Here is a 17,135-nt window from a genome sequence, read left to right on the forward strand (position 1 = left end):
GCCTGCTTTTGGGGAGGTGGTCAAGTTAAGTCAACGTAAGACCCACAAGCTTTTTTCCACATTGTAAGAGTGTGTGGCCAGGGGCCGGGCACAACACTGAAAGCTACCTGTGGTCACTTGAAAAAGCAGTGAAAGAGCTCATTGACCGATGCGGCCTTCCGAATTCCTCAAAGAGACCAGAGCTAAACATTGGATTGCATGTTGCTTTTAAAGCCAACTGGAAAGACCCTTCATCATGAAACAAATAGATTCATGTTTAGGGTTTAGGGTTTAAATGAGGGGACAAGTTCATAGAGTATACAGTCGTGGTCAAAAGTTTTGAGAATGACACAAATCCTAATTTTCACAAAGTCTGCTACCTCAGTTTTGATGATGGCATTTTGCATATACTCCAGAATGTCATGAAGAGTGATCAGATGAATTGCAATTAATTGCAAAGTCCCTCTTTGCCCAAAAAACATTTCCACACTCCACTGGCTTCCAGTTGAAGCTCGCATCTACTACAAAACCATGGTGCTTGCCTACGGAGCTGTGAGGGGAACGGCACCTCCTTACCTTCAGGCTCTGATCAGACCCTACACCCAAACGAGGGCACTAAGTTCATCCACCTCTGGCCTGCTAGCCCCCCTACCTCTACGGAAGCACAGTTCCCGCTCAGCCCAGTCAAAGCTATTCGCTGCTCTGGCACCCCAATGGTGGAACAAGCTCCCCCATGACGCCAAGACAGCGGAGTCACTGACCACCTTCCGGAGACACTTGAAACCCTACCTCTTTAAGGAATACCTGGAATAGTATAATAGTAATCCTTCTACCCCCACTTTACTACCACTGTCTTTTTTCTAAACTAACACCTGACTTATTTCACCTGCTAGCACTGACTTGTTTAAAGAAATGTACTTACTGTGATCAAGATGTGGTTGTCCCACTGGCTATCCTAAGTTGAATGCACCAATTTGTAAGTCGCTCTGGATAAGAGCATCTGCTAAATGACTTAAATGTTAAATGTTAGTAAGATTGGACCTAAAGCAACCATTTATCAGATCATCAAGAACTTCAAGGAGAGAGGTTCAATTGTTGTGAAGAAGTAGTCAGGGCGCCCAAGAAAGTCCAGCGAGCGCCAGGACCGTCTCCTAAAGTTGATTCAGCTGCGGGATCGGGGCACCACCAGTGCAGAGCTTGCTCAGGAATGGCAGCAGGCAGGTGTGAGTGCATCTGCACGCACAGTGAGGCGAATACTTTTGGAGGATGGCCTGGTGTCAAGAAGGGCAGCAAAGAAGCCCTTCTATCCAGGAAAAACTTCAGGGACAGACTGATATTCTGGAAAAGGTACAGGGATTGGACTTCTGAGGACTGGTGTAAAGTCATTTTCTCTGATGAATCCCCTTTCCGATTGTTTGGGGCATCCGGAAAACACCTTGTCCGGAGAAGACAAGGTGAGCGCTACCATCAGTCCTGTGTCATGGCAACAGTTAAGCATCCTGAGACCATTCATGTGTGGGGTTGCTTTTCAGCCAAGGGAGTGGGCTCACTCACAATTTTGCATAAGAACACAGCCATGAATAAAGAATGGTACCAACACATCCTCCGAGAGCAACTTCTCCCAACCATCCAAGAACAGTTTGGTGACGACCAACGCCTTTTCCAGCATGATGGAGCACCTTGTCATTAGGCAAACGTGATAACTAAGTGGCTCGGGGAACAAAACGTCACAATTTTGGGTCCATGGCCAGGAAACTCCCCAGACCTTAATCCCATTGAGAATTTGTGGTCGATCCTCAAGAGGCGGGTGGACAAACAAAAACCCACAAATTCTGACAAACTCCAAGCATTGATTATGCAAGAATGGGCAGCCATCAGTCAGGATGTGGCCCAGAAGTTAATTGACAGCATGCCATGGTGGATTGCAGAGGTCTTGAAAAAGAAGGGTCAACACTGCAAATATTGACTCTTTGCATAAACTTAATGTAATTGTCAATAAAAGCCTTTGACACTTATGGAATGCTTGTAATTATACTTCAGTATATCATAGTAACATCTGACAAAAATATCTCATAACACTGAAGCAGCGAACTTTGTGAAGACCAATACATATGTCATTCTCAAAACTTTGACCACGACTGTACATACAGTAACTGAGGGTCATATTCCCTAGGCACCAAACTGAAGACTGAAAAAGAGAGGGAACTCATGGGGCTGCATCGCAATAGTCAAGCTCCGGGGGGGTTAGCTTACAACGTCACAAAAACAATGTGCTACCTTAATGGGGCCGAAGTTTGTGAGTTACTGTGATTCTGGATGGACAGATGGCTCATAACAATGACAAGAAACTGCCATGTGGGGCATCGTTAGTTGCTAATTTCAGCTAGTTTAATATTTTTCTTGATACCATGTCTTGTTTTGAGGTGTTTTGACTGACTTCATGTCATGGCTAATATGTCAAAAATCTGCTAGCTAGCTAACCAAAAACTGTAACAATGTATTTGAGAGACAACAAGTGCTTATTGTGCTAATGTATTATGTTTTTCATAAACATTAGAGACTTAATATTGTTTACATGTTGTTAACATTCTAAGCTAACCCTGTTGGTTTTGCCCCATAGCTGCGCACGCATCGGTTTTGTTGCTAAACAACCAACCCATCTATATACTGCAATACTTTTGACCAGGGCCATATGGGATGCATGGCTGGAGTGTGTGGGCCGGACCATGGCTATAGGTTTCCACTGATTCTCCTAACAGGTGTCCCTCCCTCCCTTCTTTCTTTCTCCCCCCAGCCATTGTTCTTTCACGCACCATTAACTTTATACTTGAACTCTCTCCCTTTCCGCCGTGACCCGGCGACACTGGCCGTAAAAGCCAACGGCCCGCCCCTCAATAAATGTATCACCTCATAAAGATGTGGCCTCTGATGTCATGGTCAATGGGACGTATCGACAACACAAAGACCAATGACTGAGAATCTCTCTCTCTCTCTCTCTCTCTCTCTCTCTCTCTCTCTCTCTCTCTCTCTCTCTCTCTCTCTCTCACACACACACAAACACACACACACACACACTCCTCACAGCATCATTCACAGTCACAGCAAGACAATCCACTGGTCATGTTATGGGAAGCTGGGCAGCTTGTATTCCAATTCCCGACGAATGGGAATGGGAATATACCTGTATCCATAATATGTGGTTTGAAATGGACTTCACATCTGAAATGATGAAGGTATGTGGTATCAAAGTAGCAGTGTGTGTGTGTGTGCAATGACAACAACAATGTACAGTAGGGTGACCCCAGGAGTGGCAGGGTATGTCGACACTGTCTGCACCTCTATGACCAAACAAACAACAGCAATACATCTCTATATGTCTTACCTTTTTGATGCAGCTCTCCGGAGAGGACATCACCTCGTGGTCATTCAGCATCTGCTGTGAAGAAAACAAAGAAAACGTTTTAAAACTCGACAGAAGTAACAGCCTCCTCATTCCAATGACACATTGACGTAGCGCTCTGAAGAACATCTGACCAAACGCTACCATAGTCTCTTCCATTAGTCATGACCGTAGCGGCCTGATGTGCAGGGGACTCCATGAACCATTGACCTACGATAAAACCAGGGACTCAAGTTACGGAGCAACCCCCACCCCATCCCCAAGGCCCATATTAAAACTTCTTAGATGTAAGGTCCCCTGTTTTGGGGACCTGTGTGGTTCTGGTACTGGTTCCGATCGACATTATCGCTTATAAATTGATCTGTAGACAATGTAGAAATGGCTTATGTGAAACTACTTGAAGCTGTAATGTCCCTCTTACCATTTCATTCGCTCTTCCGACTGTCCATCAACTCCTGGCTGAACCCTACATCGCAGCCACTGACAAAGCACATGCCTGCAATTGTTACATCGTAGCGCAGCAGGGGAGCACATTCAGAGATCGATTTATAGCCATTCATCTAAAATAATTCATAGATTTTTAACAAAAAACATGTTCTGTTTGTCATAGACAGACAATAGGGGAACGGGGGAACGGGGGAGGAATATGCGACTGTATTCCGAGCAGCTATCTCATATGGAATCTGATCTGGGGAAACTGTGGGGGGATTATAGGAGTCTTTTATGAATCAGGTTGAATGGACCTTCTCAAAGAGAGATTATGGTCTGTGTGGACGGTAAAGCAGGATCGGGGTTCCATAAACATTGGCACGGATTTTGCCCATGTGTGATTATTCCCGAACCTAGCCCCATTCGTTCTAATGGAGCGAGAGCTCGATTTCTCACACGTTGGCTTGTACAAAATCGTTAAGTACATCACTAACTGTAAATCTCCAAGTCTCTTACGGTTTAATAGTAATTGTTTTGTCGATGTATCATGTGTGAACATGGTTATGACACTGCCTCTTGACCATCCAGGGCTCCATTGAAAGAGACTTGAAAGAGATCTCACTTGGTTAAAAGCCCAATGTAGCCCTTTTTATCTTAATATCAAATAATTTCTGGGTAACCATTAAGTACCTTGCAAAGGTAATTTCTCAAGCAAGAATTTTGCTACAACTGTCTGTGAGTGGTCTGAGTGGGGATGTCACCAGGCCGGCCAAAACTCCATCCCACCAAAACACGGTGAAATTTCAGGTGGTCTTTTCAAATAGCTCTTATACTAAAAGGGCAGTATCATCACTTTCCCAATTTCACAGTATTATTCCAACCTCATAGTGTGGATACACTGTATATACACTGCTCAAAAAAATAAAGGGAACACTTAAACAACACATCCTAGATCTGAATGAATGAAATAATCTTATTAAATACTTTTTTCTTTACATAGTTGAATGTGCTGACAACAAAATCACACAAAAATTATCAATGGAAATCAAATTCATCAACCCATGGAAAACCACACTACAGGCTGATCCAACTTTGATGTAATGTCCTTAAAACAAGTCAAAATGAGGCTCAGTAGTGTGTGTGGCCTCCACGTGCCTGTATGACCTCCCTACAACGCCTGGGCATGCTCTTGATGAGGTGGCGGATGGTCTCCTGAGGGATCTCCTCCCAGACCTGGACTAAAGCATCCGCCAACTCCTGGACAGTCTGTGGTGCAACGTGGCGTTGGTGGATGGAGCGAGACATGATGTCCCAGATGTGCTCAATTGGATTCAGGTCTGGGGGAACGGGCGGGCCAGTCCATAGCATCAATGCCTTCCTCTTGCAGGAACTGCTGACACACTCCAGCCACATGAGGTCTAGCAATGTCTTGCATTAGGAGGAACCCAGGGCCAACCGCACCAGCATATGGTCTCACAAGGGGGTCTGAGGATCTCATCTCGGTACCTAATGGCAGTCAGGCTACCTCTGGCGAGCACATGGAGGGCTGTGCGGCCCCCCAAAGAAATGCCACCCCACACCATGACTGACCCACCGCCAAACTGGTCATGCTGGAGGATGTTGCAGGCAGCAGAACGTTCTCCACGGTGTCTCCAGACTCTGTCACGTCTGTCACATGTGCTCAGTGTGAACCTGCTTTCATCTGTGAAGAGCACAGGGCGCCAGTGGCGAATTTGCCAATCTTGGTGTTCTCTGGCAAATGCCAAACGTCCTGCATGGTGTTGGGCTGTAAATACAACCCCCACCTGTCGACGTCGGCCCTCATACCACCCTCATGGAGTCTGTTTCTGACCGTTTGAGCAGACACATGCACATTTGTGGCCTGCTGGAGGTCATTTTGCAGGGCTCTGGCAGTGCTCCTCCTGCTCCTCCTTGCACAAAGGCGGAGGTAGCGGTCCTGCTGCTGGGATGTTGCCCTCCTACGGCCTCCTCCACGTCTCCTGATGTACTGGCCTGTCTCCTGGTAGCGCCTCCATGCTCTGGACACTATGCTGACAGACACAGCAAACCTTCTTGCCACAGCTCGCATTGATGTGCCATCCTGGATGAGCTGCACTACCTGAGCCACTTGTGTGGGTTGTAGACTCCGTCTCATGCTACCACTAGAGTGAAAGCACCGCCAGCATTCAAAAGTGACCAAAATATCAGCCAGGAAGCATAGGAACTGAGAAGTGGTCTGTGGTCACCACCTGCAGAACCACTTCTTTATTGGGGGTGTCTTGCTAATTGCCTATAATTTCCACCTGTTGTCTATTCCATTTGCACAACAGCATGTGAAATTTATTGTCAATCAGTGTTGCTTCCTAAGTGGACAGTTTGATTTCACAGAAGTGTGATTGACTTGGAGTTACATTGTGTTGTTTAAGTGTTCCCTTTATTTTTTTGAGCAGTGTATAAAACACATACAAATCTTGTTTTTGCACTGGGCCTTTAAATAAAGATCAAATAAAATTGGAAAGGTGATCTAGTATTGTCATTAGACCTCAGTATCTCAAATTTCCTGCCAAGGGAGACTGAGATCCAGTTTGAAAAGGCACCCTATTCACTACATAGTGCACTACTTTTGACCAGGGCCCATAGGGATCTGGTCAAAAGTAGTACACTAGTGAATAGAGTCCCATTTCAGACATGCCATTTAAGTGAATAGGATGCAATTTCAGACGTGCCATTTCAGTGAATAGCATGCCATTTCAGACATCTGTATTTCAGACTCATCCATGTGTGCCGCAGACAGACAGACAGTGCTGTGCACCAGAGCTGTAGTTCCCACCATTAAACTGTCAGTTGATCTCCCAGCACACTGAATGGAAGCAATTACAACACAGATACTTACAAGAGTACACGTACGCTACTTACATCTATAATTTAATCCTCAGCCTTGTCAAAGCCATCCCCTGTCGTAAAAACAAAATCAGGTGGCGCATGTAAATGACACTATTTTAAACAAGCGTGGAGTCAGAAATCTAAACCGAGTGACTACTAGGTCTTTGTATTTGCATTTGGTCCGCCGCAGCACATGTGCAACTCATAAGCCCTCTTGGTCCATCACACATGCACACCAGCATCCAAATACACACTTGGTGTGTGTTTATAAATGGCTGTTGTGCTGTTACACTACTCAGGGGCACGGCTTTTGAGAATGCCAGAGCCAGTCACCCAACTACAGAGAGAGAGAGAGAGAGAGAGAGAGAGAGAGAGAGAGAGAGAGAGAGAGAGAGAGAGAGAGAGAGAGAGAGAGAGAGGAGGCCGAGAAAAAGGAGATAAAAGATGGAGCTGGCTCGGTGGTGTTTGTGTGTGTGTGTGTGTGTGTGTGTGTGTGTGTGTGTGTGTGTTCACACGCCTGTGTGTGGCGCTGCATGTTTCTGTGTGTGGTGGTGGTGGTGCTGATAAGAAGAACCTTCTTTCACATTCCGGGCCATCCTGTTCACCTTGTGCTCCGACAATAGTCCTTAGAGTGATGTGCACAGATAACAGAGAGAGAGAGAGAGATAGAGAGAGAGAGAGAGAGAGAGAGAGAGAGAGAGAGAGAGAGAGAGAGAGAGAGAGAGACCGAGAGAAGAGGATGGAGGAGAGAAGATATAGAAAAAAGAAAGAGAAGATAGATAAAGAGCAAGAGGAGAAAGAGAGGGAGAGAGAAAGGAGGACGAGGATAGACAGAGAAGAGAGAGGGGGCTTTCCCCCCTATGGTAATAGGTGGAGGCCAGCAGTAATAGTTTACAAAGCAACAGCTTCATTGAGTCTGCAAAACACTACCAGGCACCCCAAACTCCCTCCCGCTCCCCTCCACCCTAACGACACGCCAAACATAAATATGTGTATGTATCAAATTGTGCGAGAGTAACCCGAAACTGAGACATGCAAACAGGCACAAGCGGTTAAACTGACGGTTTAATGTCTTTCAGCTTTTGGGTTAGACCCGTTCATTCCCTCCTCATCCTCCTCTTCCTCTGCTGGTGCGCTCCAAATTGCGACATGACAGAATTTTCCTCAAAAAAAAGATTTGGTTTTCGTTTTGCATTGAGCTTCGAAAACAAGCTGCCTAAAATGAATTTAAGCTGTAAATATCAAAACATGTCAGTTGAAGTTGGTGTGTACTCTTTAGAGCGGTGATCAATGGGGCCTCCTGCGCTTTTACACGTGGGGTTATAGGTGTGATGAGCTAGACCCAAGGCTGTCTCGCTCTCCCTCTCTCTCTTTGTTTTACTATCCTTGTGGGGACCAAACAATTGATTCCCATTCATTCCCCTAACCCTAACCCTTAACCTAACCCTAATCTTAACCCTAAACCCTAAACCTAACTCCTAAACTTAAGCCTAAACCTAACCCTTAACCCCTAACCCTAATTGCAACCCTAAACCTTACCCTCAAGCCTAAAATAGCCTTTTTCCTTGTGGGGGCCGGCGAACTCTCCCCACTGTGGGGACTGGCAAAATGTCCCCAGAATTGTACTTGTTTTACTATTCTTGTGTGGACTTTTGGTCCCTACAAGGATAGTAAACAGCCAGGTCACCTGTGATAAAAGTCAGTTTTCGACATCCATTCATGTCTGAGGACATCGGGAGATGACGTGAAAACCGGCCACTAGGGGCAACAGTGACCGTTGTTAACTTCTAGTAGGTTTTGGTTTTGCTAGGGCGTTGTGGACGGGGATGATGGATGGGCGTAAGCATCTGCCTTTGATTCCAAAGGTTGGAATTTCAAATCCAGCGATAAAGTTGTTTTTGAGATGTTTATTTTAAGCCTATCCCAAACCTGAACCCTTACCATAACCATTTGGAGTTAATGCTTAACCTTAAAGATTTGGAGTTAATGCCTAAACTTAACCTTAAACACATTTGGAAATTGACGTTTGCAACAACTTTCATTATCTTTATGTCTTATTGCTAAATTTAGAGTATAAATATAGTTTTCAGCACGTGCTCAATCATTTGACAAATATGAAATCCATATTTTTCTTTCATGCACAAATAATTTTGGGATTCGCTCCAGATATCATACATGGTATGGCCGGATATTGACTCATTAGATATCCTGAGATAGGCATACTGTATGTGGACATCTTATTTTCTCTATATGATGACAAATACTGACAGTAGGCCTATTTTCTCAGTACATACAATGAATATGCTCTTGCCCGAGGTCCATATCAGGATCTTGAAATGCTTTTTGATATGCTAAATAAGGACAATTTCTGATGCTTATTTGAGTTTTGAATGTCTTCAATAATTTGACAAATATTCAATCCATATAATTTTTTCAGACACTAGCTATAATTTTTGGATTTCCTCTGGATAAAGGCGCATGCAAACCGCAAGCTAAAAGCTGGTAGCCTAACAACAAGAATCATGTATTTTCTGCTGTGGAGTTCCAACTGTATTTTTTTATTTGGGCGCCACAGATGGGTTTGTGGTTGAACTGACAACTGGAGAATCAAAGACATGAGAAGCTATTCAGTAAATACCTCAAAGAAGTTAATGCTAAAGTGAGTAACTAATTTGAGATGTTTTATTTATCTTAGTAACTAGAATCAAGAACGTTAGCTACTTTGGCCAGCTGACAGCTAACTGGTAGCCTAGCTAGCTAGCTAACAAATAACTAAATTGCCTTCCCTTCAGGGAAAAACATTTTTACCCCCTATCAAGCCTCAAGGTGAAAGCTAACATTTGAAAATGTTTAGGTGTATTTTGTATTACTGGTTAATATGCGCTGCTAGCTAACTAACTTAACTAGCTAGCTAACTAATGTTAGCAACTTGGCTAGCTGGCTAGTGTAGTATCTTAAGAGTCTACAATATGCTGACTGTTGCAGAAAGTGTGATAGAGGGAACTTGGCCCTAAGATTTTGCTGATGTGGCAAAATGATGTAACTCTATTCTACGCTGTTGAAAACATCTGGAAATCATTACTTATGGAAAGATGATATGGGGAGAGAGGTGAAAAAGACCAGGGATTGGTTTTTAGAATCACACCATATTACGTCATAAATAATATAAAACCATGTCCTGAACAATAGAAGGGGAGAATAGCAAATTACTGATTGGCTGTGCTGTCTCACAGATATCTGCAGAATCTGTCAAATTCCGATGCTGGAACCTTTGTTATAATAAACCTTTGAAAACAGAGTACAGTGTCGGCGGATTCCTTATCATCACAAGCATGGACCAGCAAAGGTGTGTCTTTTAGACACTACATTTAATGGCGACGAGGATTGGGGCGTCTTGCATCTTTTCTCAGCGTTCCATTCATGGGCTACGAAGTGACTCCTGCTCAAGAGGCATGCAGAAACGGTGAGCTTTCTCACAAACTTTGGAGGCTGGTCGGTTCGTGTGGCTGTGTGTGTGTGCGCTGGGGGGGGTGCACCGTCTAAGAACTTGTGTGTGCGTTTTGCTCCTTTTTGCTGTGTGATAGGAATTCCGTTCTAAATTTTCTAAATTAGTTTGCGTTGAGAACAACGCAAAAAGTGGGGAGTGTCTGTAGGACACACCGACAGGACACCGATGTTTTGGCTTGAATAAAAGTGCAAGGAGTGTCCAAGGAAAGGCTTAGAGGATAACGCTTGAAATGAGTAACAGTATACTTTTAGGGCGCCGTTAATTTAAGCAAGCCCTTGAAACCAAGGCATCAATATGATGGCCATAAATCTTGATAGTTATTAGATTAACTCTCAAGTCAGTTCTGGGAACTGTGAGTTTGTACGAGATATGTTAAATTGTATGTTACCTCTTGGAATATGGTTGACAAATTATATGTCCAAAGTGACCTCTCATTTAATGTCTGCAACTCAAGGTAGCAGAAATTTAGCAAAAGGAATACAAAAGAAAATAGGAACGGCGATAAATGGATCCTCTGTGTGCGTGTGAGAGAACGACAGCCAATTTCTCTGTGTGTGTGTGTGAAACAGAGAGAGGGGGGGGCTGCGTCTCTGATTACTTCCAGCTGTGTGTCGAATACAGGGCTTTACTCTTTTGTAAGGAAATATGTTAGTTAAGGTCAAACCTTATGATTCTCTATAAAAGGAGAATGTTCATTAACTATTAGAATAGCATGACCCTACAGGGAGGACTTTTTAAGAGTGTATAGAGATGTTTTGTAATTGATAACAGCATAACTATCAATCTGCAAACTAGGATAAGTGAAAGATAACATAACTTGGAAGTGGGATTTGTGTTCTGTGTGTTTCGTGTTTGTTTGTATGTTCTGCAGAGTCTTGTTATTGTCTATGGGAGGAGAGACCGGAGCAACAGCGGGTCTGTTTATAGCTCCTTTCACTCTGAAATCACATTGGTGACTGAACTGCGCACGCGTAGGATTTATGAGTTTAGCCACTCCCCTGCACTGAACTGGAGAGAGAACGGGAGAGTCCGTTTTCAGTGCAGACAAAAAGAAAACGGGAGGGGGAATTTTGCACACAAGTGAAATGTTCTCTTGAATTAACTATTGCTTGACTGTAAACCTGTTTGGTTGATAATCGGTTGAGTTGGTGAATGAGAGATATATTAACGGATAAAAAAATAATAATAATAATAAAATAAATGAATAAAATAAAATGTTATTGAGCTATTTATAATATTCCTGAGTTAAGCTGTTTGCTTATTTCTTAGCGTGAATGTGAAAAGAAAATATATATATATATATATATAAATAATGATGAACTAAATTCTTGCTTGTCCTTTTGTCCTTCTGTCATACGAGAGACGAGAAGGAGGAGACAGAGAGAGAGAGAGAGGAGGTGCTAACATCAGCTGGCATCGATGACAACCACCCAGCCAAATTAAGGCCAGTACTGTACTTATCCACAAAACCTACTTTCCCTTACAGGATTTAATTGATACATTGTGTCTACATAGAATTTTTCATGTTCTGACCATTTCGCAGGAACTTGGCAACAGACTGATGAATTGATGTAATTGATAATTGCACATTAGAGTTTTTGTCAATGACTTGTTTTGATTAGAGTTGTGTTGGAAATCCAGCATTGACATTATTCTGTAAAATTAAGGTAATTAATTGCTTATTAATCAATTGGGTAGTGTTGCTGGTACAGGTCTTTTATTTTTTAATTGCTCTGGAGTTGACTACTTTCCTTTACTCTTCCTCATCGGATGTGATAAGACTGCCACTAATCAATAATTTGGTAAAATAAAATTCACAGAATAATTAGTAGTTCATTAATTGGTTAATTGATTGATTGGATTAATTGATTGATTGATTTAATTGGTAATTGATTGATTGATTGATTAGTAATTCATTGATTGATTTGATTGATTAGTTGATTGATTGATTTGATTAATAATTGATTGATTGATTAAATTAGTTGATTGATTTATTGATTTGATTTGTTGATTGATTGATTGATTGGTTCATTAGTTGATTGATTGATTGATTTGATTTATTGATTGATTGATTGATTGGTTCATTAGTTGATTGATTGGATTAATTGATTGATTGATTTGCTTAGTGATTGCTTGATTGACTTGATTGATTAGTTTATTGATTGGATTAATTGATTGATTGATTTGATTAGTGATTGATTGATTGACTTGATTGATTAGTTTATTGATTGGATTAATTGATCGATTGATTTGATTAATGATTGATTGATTGACTTGATTGGATTAGTTGATTGATTGATTGACTTGATTGATTAGTTTATTGATTGGATTAATTGATTGATTGCTTTGATTAGTGATTGATTGATTGACTTGATTGGATTAATTGATTGATTGATTTGATTGGTAATTGATTGATTGATTTGATTGATTAATTGATTGATTGATTGGATTAGTTGATTGGTTGATTGATTGGTAATTGATTGATTGATTGATTGGTAATTGATTGATTGATTTGATTGGTAATTGATTGATTGATTGATTAGTTGATTGATTTATTGATTTTAATTGGTTAATTGATTGATTGGATTAATTGATTAATTATTTTTTAATAAAAAAAATAAATAAATAAAAAAATAGGAGGGAAACAATAGGGAAACATATAACAGTCATTACAATGGGGAAAAAGGACATCAAAACTACAAAAGCAATTACTCCTCTTCATGTAGTACAGAATAGTAATCCTCTAGTTAATGGTATAGCAAAATTATCTGAAAAATGGAATAAACGTTGGCCTGACATTGAACAACCATGGCCATTGGAAGGCACTCTTAACCCAGACGTCATCAAGATAATGCAAGTGCTTGTATCCACGTATAAGACAGATCAAAAGAAGGGGAAGAAAGGAAAACTTCGTAAAGAAAAAAGACAAAGAGAGCTGGGTGTTCTTAAGCTTTTTGAAAATGAAGGACAAAAACTGATAAAAGATACAAAAGATAAGAGAGACAGAGGTACAGAGAAAATGGCCAAAGAGGTGAAGGTGACAGAAAAGCTAATGGCAGAAGTCAATACACCTTTTTCATATATGGATTCAACAAAAACACCCCCACCTTATGAGAAAGAAGCCAAGTTTAAGGACGTTTATCCTCAGCTTCCAGTGATCATTCAGGAGGGTGACTATTGCATCAGAGATGAAGATGAACAAATAATAGAGAGAGGACAAGCAGAAACGACCATAAAGATGAATCCAAACTCCAAAAGCAGGAACAAAACGAGATGTCTGGAGACTAAGGGTAGAGTGAGGTCAAGGAGGATGGAACTTGATGACGATGATGATGATGATGATGATCAGAGTGATTCAGAAGAGATCATGGGTGGATATGACCCTGTCATCAGACAGAGGTTGGCCAGAGCGGAAAGAAGGGGTGATGGAAGTTGGAAGAAGAAGAATACAAGTGATTCGAGTGCTGGTGAAAATGAAGATGGAGACAGCGATGAAGATTTGGAGACTAAAGGTGCTTCATATTCAAGAGGATTTTATCCTCCAATGACTAACACAGAAGAAATAGAAAGAGATATAGACCGATGCGTATCATACCTGTATAAGGCCAATAACTTAGAAGAAGTAAAAGAACTGGAAGATCAACTCAAGAAGCTGAAGACGAAGGAGAAGAAGCTGCTGAGAAAAGTATCCCAAGAATCTGAGAAGAGATATACATTGAGGCCAAGGAAAGATGGCACTAGTAAGAAAATTATGCCGGTGATCATTCGAGGACAAAACCTAGAATATAAGCCTTTGCAGAATACTGATATGTCAGATATACTTGAGAAACTGCCTACTCTTCAAGATGGAGCATATCCTTGGATTTCAAAGTTGGAAGAAATTACGGTGGGAACACAGTCTGCCATAGGAGACATTAAGAGACTTTTGGCTAATCTCCTTGGGATTCCAGGCATGGAAGAAATTTTTCAGAGAGCTGGACTTCATAGATATGTGGGAACTGCTGTGAATGATCCTGAATTGTTGGCTGCAAGCAGGAATCGGCTGTGGAGAGCACTGAAAGATACGTTTCCAACAAATGTGCATCCTGACAACATTCTGATTGACCCACTAGGACAACAAGAAAATCCGAGAGCCTACGTGTCAAGAGTTCATCAAGTGTGGAGAAATATTACCGGAAATGATCCAGATGTGAGTCAAATTGAGCAGTCAATCTTGAGAGCTAAACTACAGATGGGACTGCCCTTACCGGTAAGGAGCAAACTGGCAGAAGTGGTTGGACTTGGGAGCATGACAAAAGGTGTCTATACAGATCATATAGCCCATCAAGTGGATCTGTACCGGAAAAAGGAACACAACCAGAAAGAACAGGACCAAGAAACTCTCAGAAAACTCAATCATATACAACTGGTGGAGAAGAAGAAGGAGAAGAGAAGCTTTGGTTATGCAGAATCAGTGTAAACCAAATCAACAATCACGGCTACAGCTTCAACTGAACAAGGTCAAATGCAACTGTACCAGCCACCACTAGTGGTACAAGTTGTTTCATCTCCATAGATAGTTTCTGGAAAGAAAGAATTTCAGAGGAAGATACAGGAACAAGTGAAGATCATCTGGAGGACAGGTGAACCTTATAGGGGCCAGGAGCAAGGATTCTAGAGGTGCCCAGAAGATCCGAAAGTGGGGTTTCAGCTGGTAGCACCAGTTAGGGAAAAAGATCCAACAATTGAAGTGAAAATAAACAATGGACTATGGGAAGTGATGATGGATAGCAGAAAGGCTTTTATCTGTGTTCAGCCTGAAGAGGTTACACATCTCACGATGTCAAATCAATTAATTATGAGAAGGACTTGGAGGAGTGAAGATCAGCGATTTCTGAAAATGATGATTTTGGCTCAAGGACAAGGAGAGTCATAAGCTGTACGGAAGACAAATTAATCTATTTGAAGGGTGAAGATGAATTGAGAATCTATGGAAGAAGAGATGTTGAAAAAGGTTCAAGAATATTTGAGATATCAAAGTAGGACTGATATTGGATTTGTGAAATCAGCTCAATTGAGGTGAAAGTTGAGGAGGCAGACCTCCTTTGAAGAATCAGTATCCATTGAAAGATGAAGCAATCCAAGGGATTGAACCAGAAATTTAAGGACTTTCGAAAGCAAGTGTTTTGAAGACAATAGAAAAATCGTTAGAGTAGCAATCAATTATTGGTTTGGAGAAACCAAGATGATTTAGTAAGCTATGGGTTAGCTTATGTTGTAAAGGGGAGATTAGGATAAAAATCACAAAGGAGTAGAATTTTTGGGAACCATATTTTCTTGAGTAGATTGACTATGTCATAGGTAGGTGCATAATCTGTCTGAAATATAATGTGTGACTGTTATTCTTGGTTACATTCATATACCAAGAGGTGCATAAGATGTTCAACTAAGCTAAAATATGCTCAGTCGGTTGCAAAGTTGTTGTGTAAAGAAGTCATAAGCAGGTGGGAATTTCCCGATTTAATATCCTCAGAAAATGGGAAAGAGTTTTGTGAATAAATCAGTGAAATGGGTTTTTGAAAAAATTTGAGAAAAATAAAATTGGAAAAAGTCAGACTAAAATGTTATGAAAACTAGGGTTGAAATAACTCTAGGAAATTTGGAATATCTGATTGTGGGACGATTATATTATTGTGATGAATCAAAGGGGGGAAATGGAATGTCATTTATTTTATATCTAATTTTATATATCAATTTTAGTTGACATTGATATTTTAATTTGCATGTGTTGTTTTGCAAAAGATACTGTTTGGTATTTTCTTTTCTTCCAGAAGCATATGGGGGAATATGTAGAGGGACTCAAATACTCAAACATGGACAATATGAATGGACTGGAGGAAGTGGAACAAGGAAGGAGTGGAAATGTTCCGATTCCATCATCGACGTCGCATTGAAAGTCGACACTGTGGAGGAGATGAAGTGTAGTGGACTACATTCCAGTGTTATATTCTTTCTGCATTAATTTTTGAACAATTATGTTTTCTGTTGTTGGGTACATGTGGGGACCTCAGATGTTTTTGTTTATTTCGTTGAAGTTTAGGGATATGGGGTCTAGGCAAGGAAAGAGAGAATCCACAGGAGGGTCCGATGGGTCGACCAGCCTGAATGTGGACATTTTGATTGTATTTTGTTTGCTGGGGTTTTCATATGTATTCAATTGCATCATAGCTTAAAATGTATTCATGAAGATGTGTGAATTGATCTGGAGTACTTAGGTGGTCGCCTAGGGCAGAGGGGCCGTGAGAGAATTTTCCTGTCTTGACTGACTGATGGATATTTGGAATGAAAGCTGCCAGACAGGTTTTTCGCTCTTACACTCCATGACAATTTATTTACACTCCATGACAATTTATTTACACTCCATAATAATGTATTTACACTACATACAAAAATGTGTCTATATAAACATGTGTTTAATCTCCATAAATTTTGGTTTATTGTTAAAGTTACTCAAGAACAAGAATTGTTATTTGTCATAATCCTATTCTTTTTGTTTTCGAGACTTAATTAGTCTCGAAGGGGGGAATATGTAGTATCTTAAGAGTCTACAATATGCTGACTGTTGCAGAAAGTGTGATAGAGGGAACTTGGCCCTAAGATTTTGCTGATGTGGCAAAATGATGTAACTCTATTCTACGCTGTTGAAAACATCTGGAAATCATTACTTATGGAAAGATGATATGGGGAGAGAGGTGAAAAAGACCAGGGATTGGTTTTTAGAATCACACCATATTACGTCATAAATAATATAAAACCATGTCCTGAACAATAGAAGGGGAGAATAGCAAATTACTGATTGGCTGTGCTGTCTCACAGATATCTGCAGAATCTGTCAAATTCCGATGCTGGAACCTTTGTTATAATAAACCTTTGAAAACAGAGTACAGTGTCGGCGGA

The 17,135-nt window shown here is 41.2% G+C and overlaps 1 protein-coding gene across 2 annotated transcripts in view; it reads right to left on the reverse strand.

Moving 5' to 3' along the window:
* LOC121545990 (histone-lysine N-methyltransferase PRDM16-like) overlaps nucleotides 1–17,135 on the reverse strand; it is a 435,559-nt gene that overhangs the window by 251,698 nt on the left and 166,726 nt on the right. For both annotated transcript variants that reach the window (XM_045209418.1, XM_045209419.1), the window contains exon 3: nucleotides 3,362–3,415. In XM_045209418.1, the coding sequence (XP_045065353.1) occupies nucleotides 3,362–3,415 (54 nt within the window). The remainder of the gene's footprint in view (nucleotides 1–3,361; nucleotides 3,416–17,135) is intronic.

This window comes from Coregonus clupeaformis, chromosome 30, assembly GCF_020615455.1.
Source record: "Coregonus clupeaformis isolate EN_2021a chromosome 30, ASM2061545v1, whole genome shotgun sequence".
NCBI classification, from domain to species: Eukaryota; Metazoa; Chordata; class Actinopteri; order Salmoniformes; family Salmonidae; genus Coregonus; species Coregonus clupeaformis.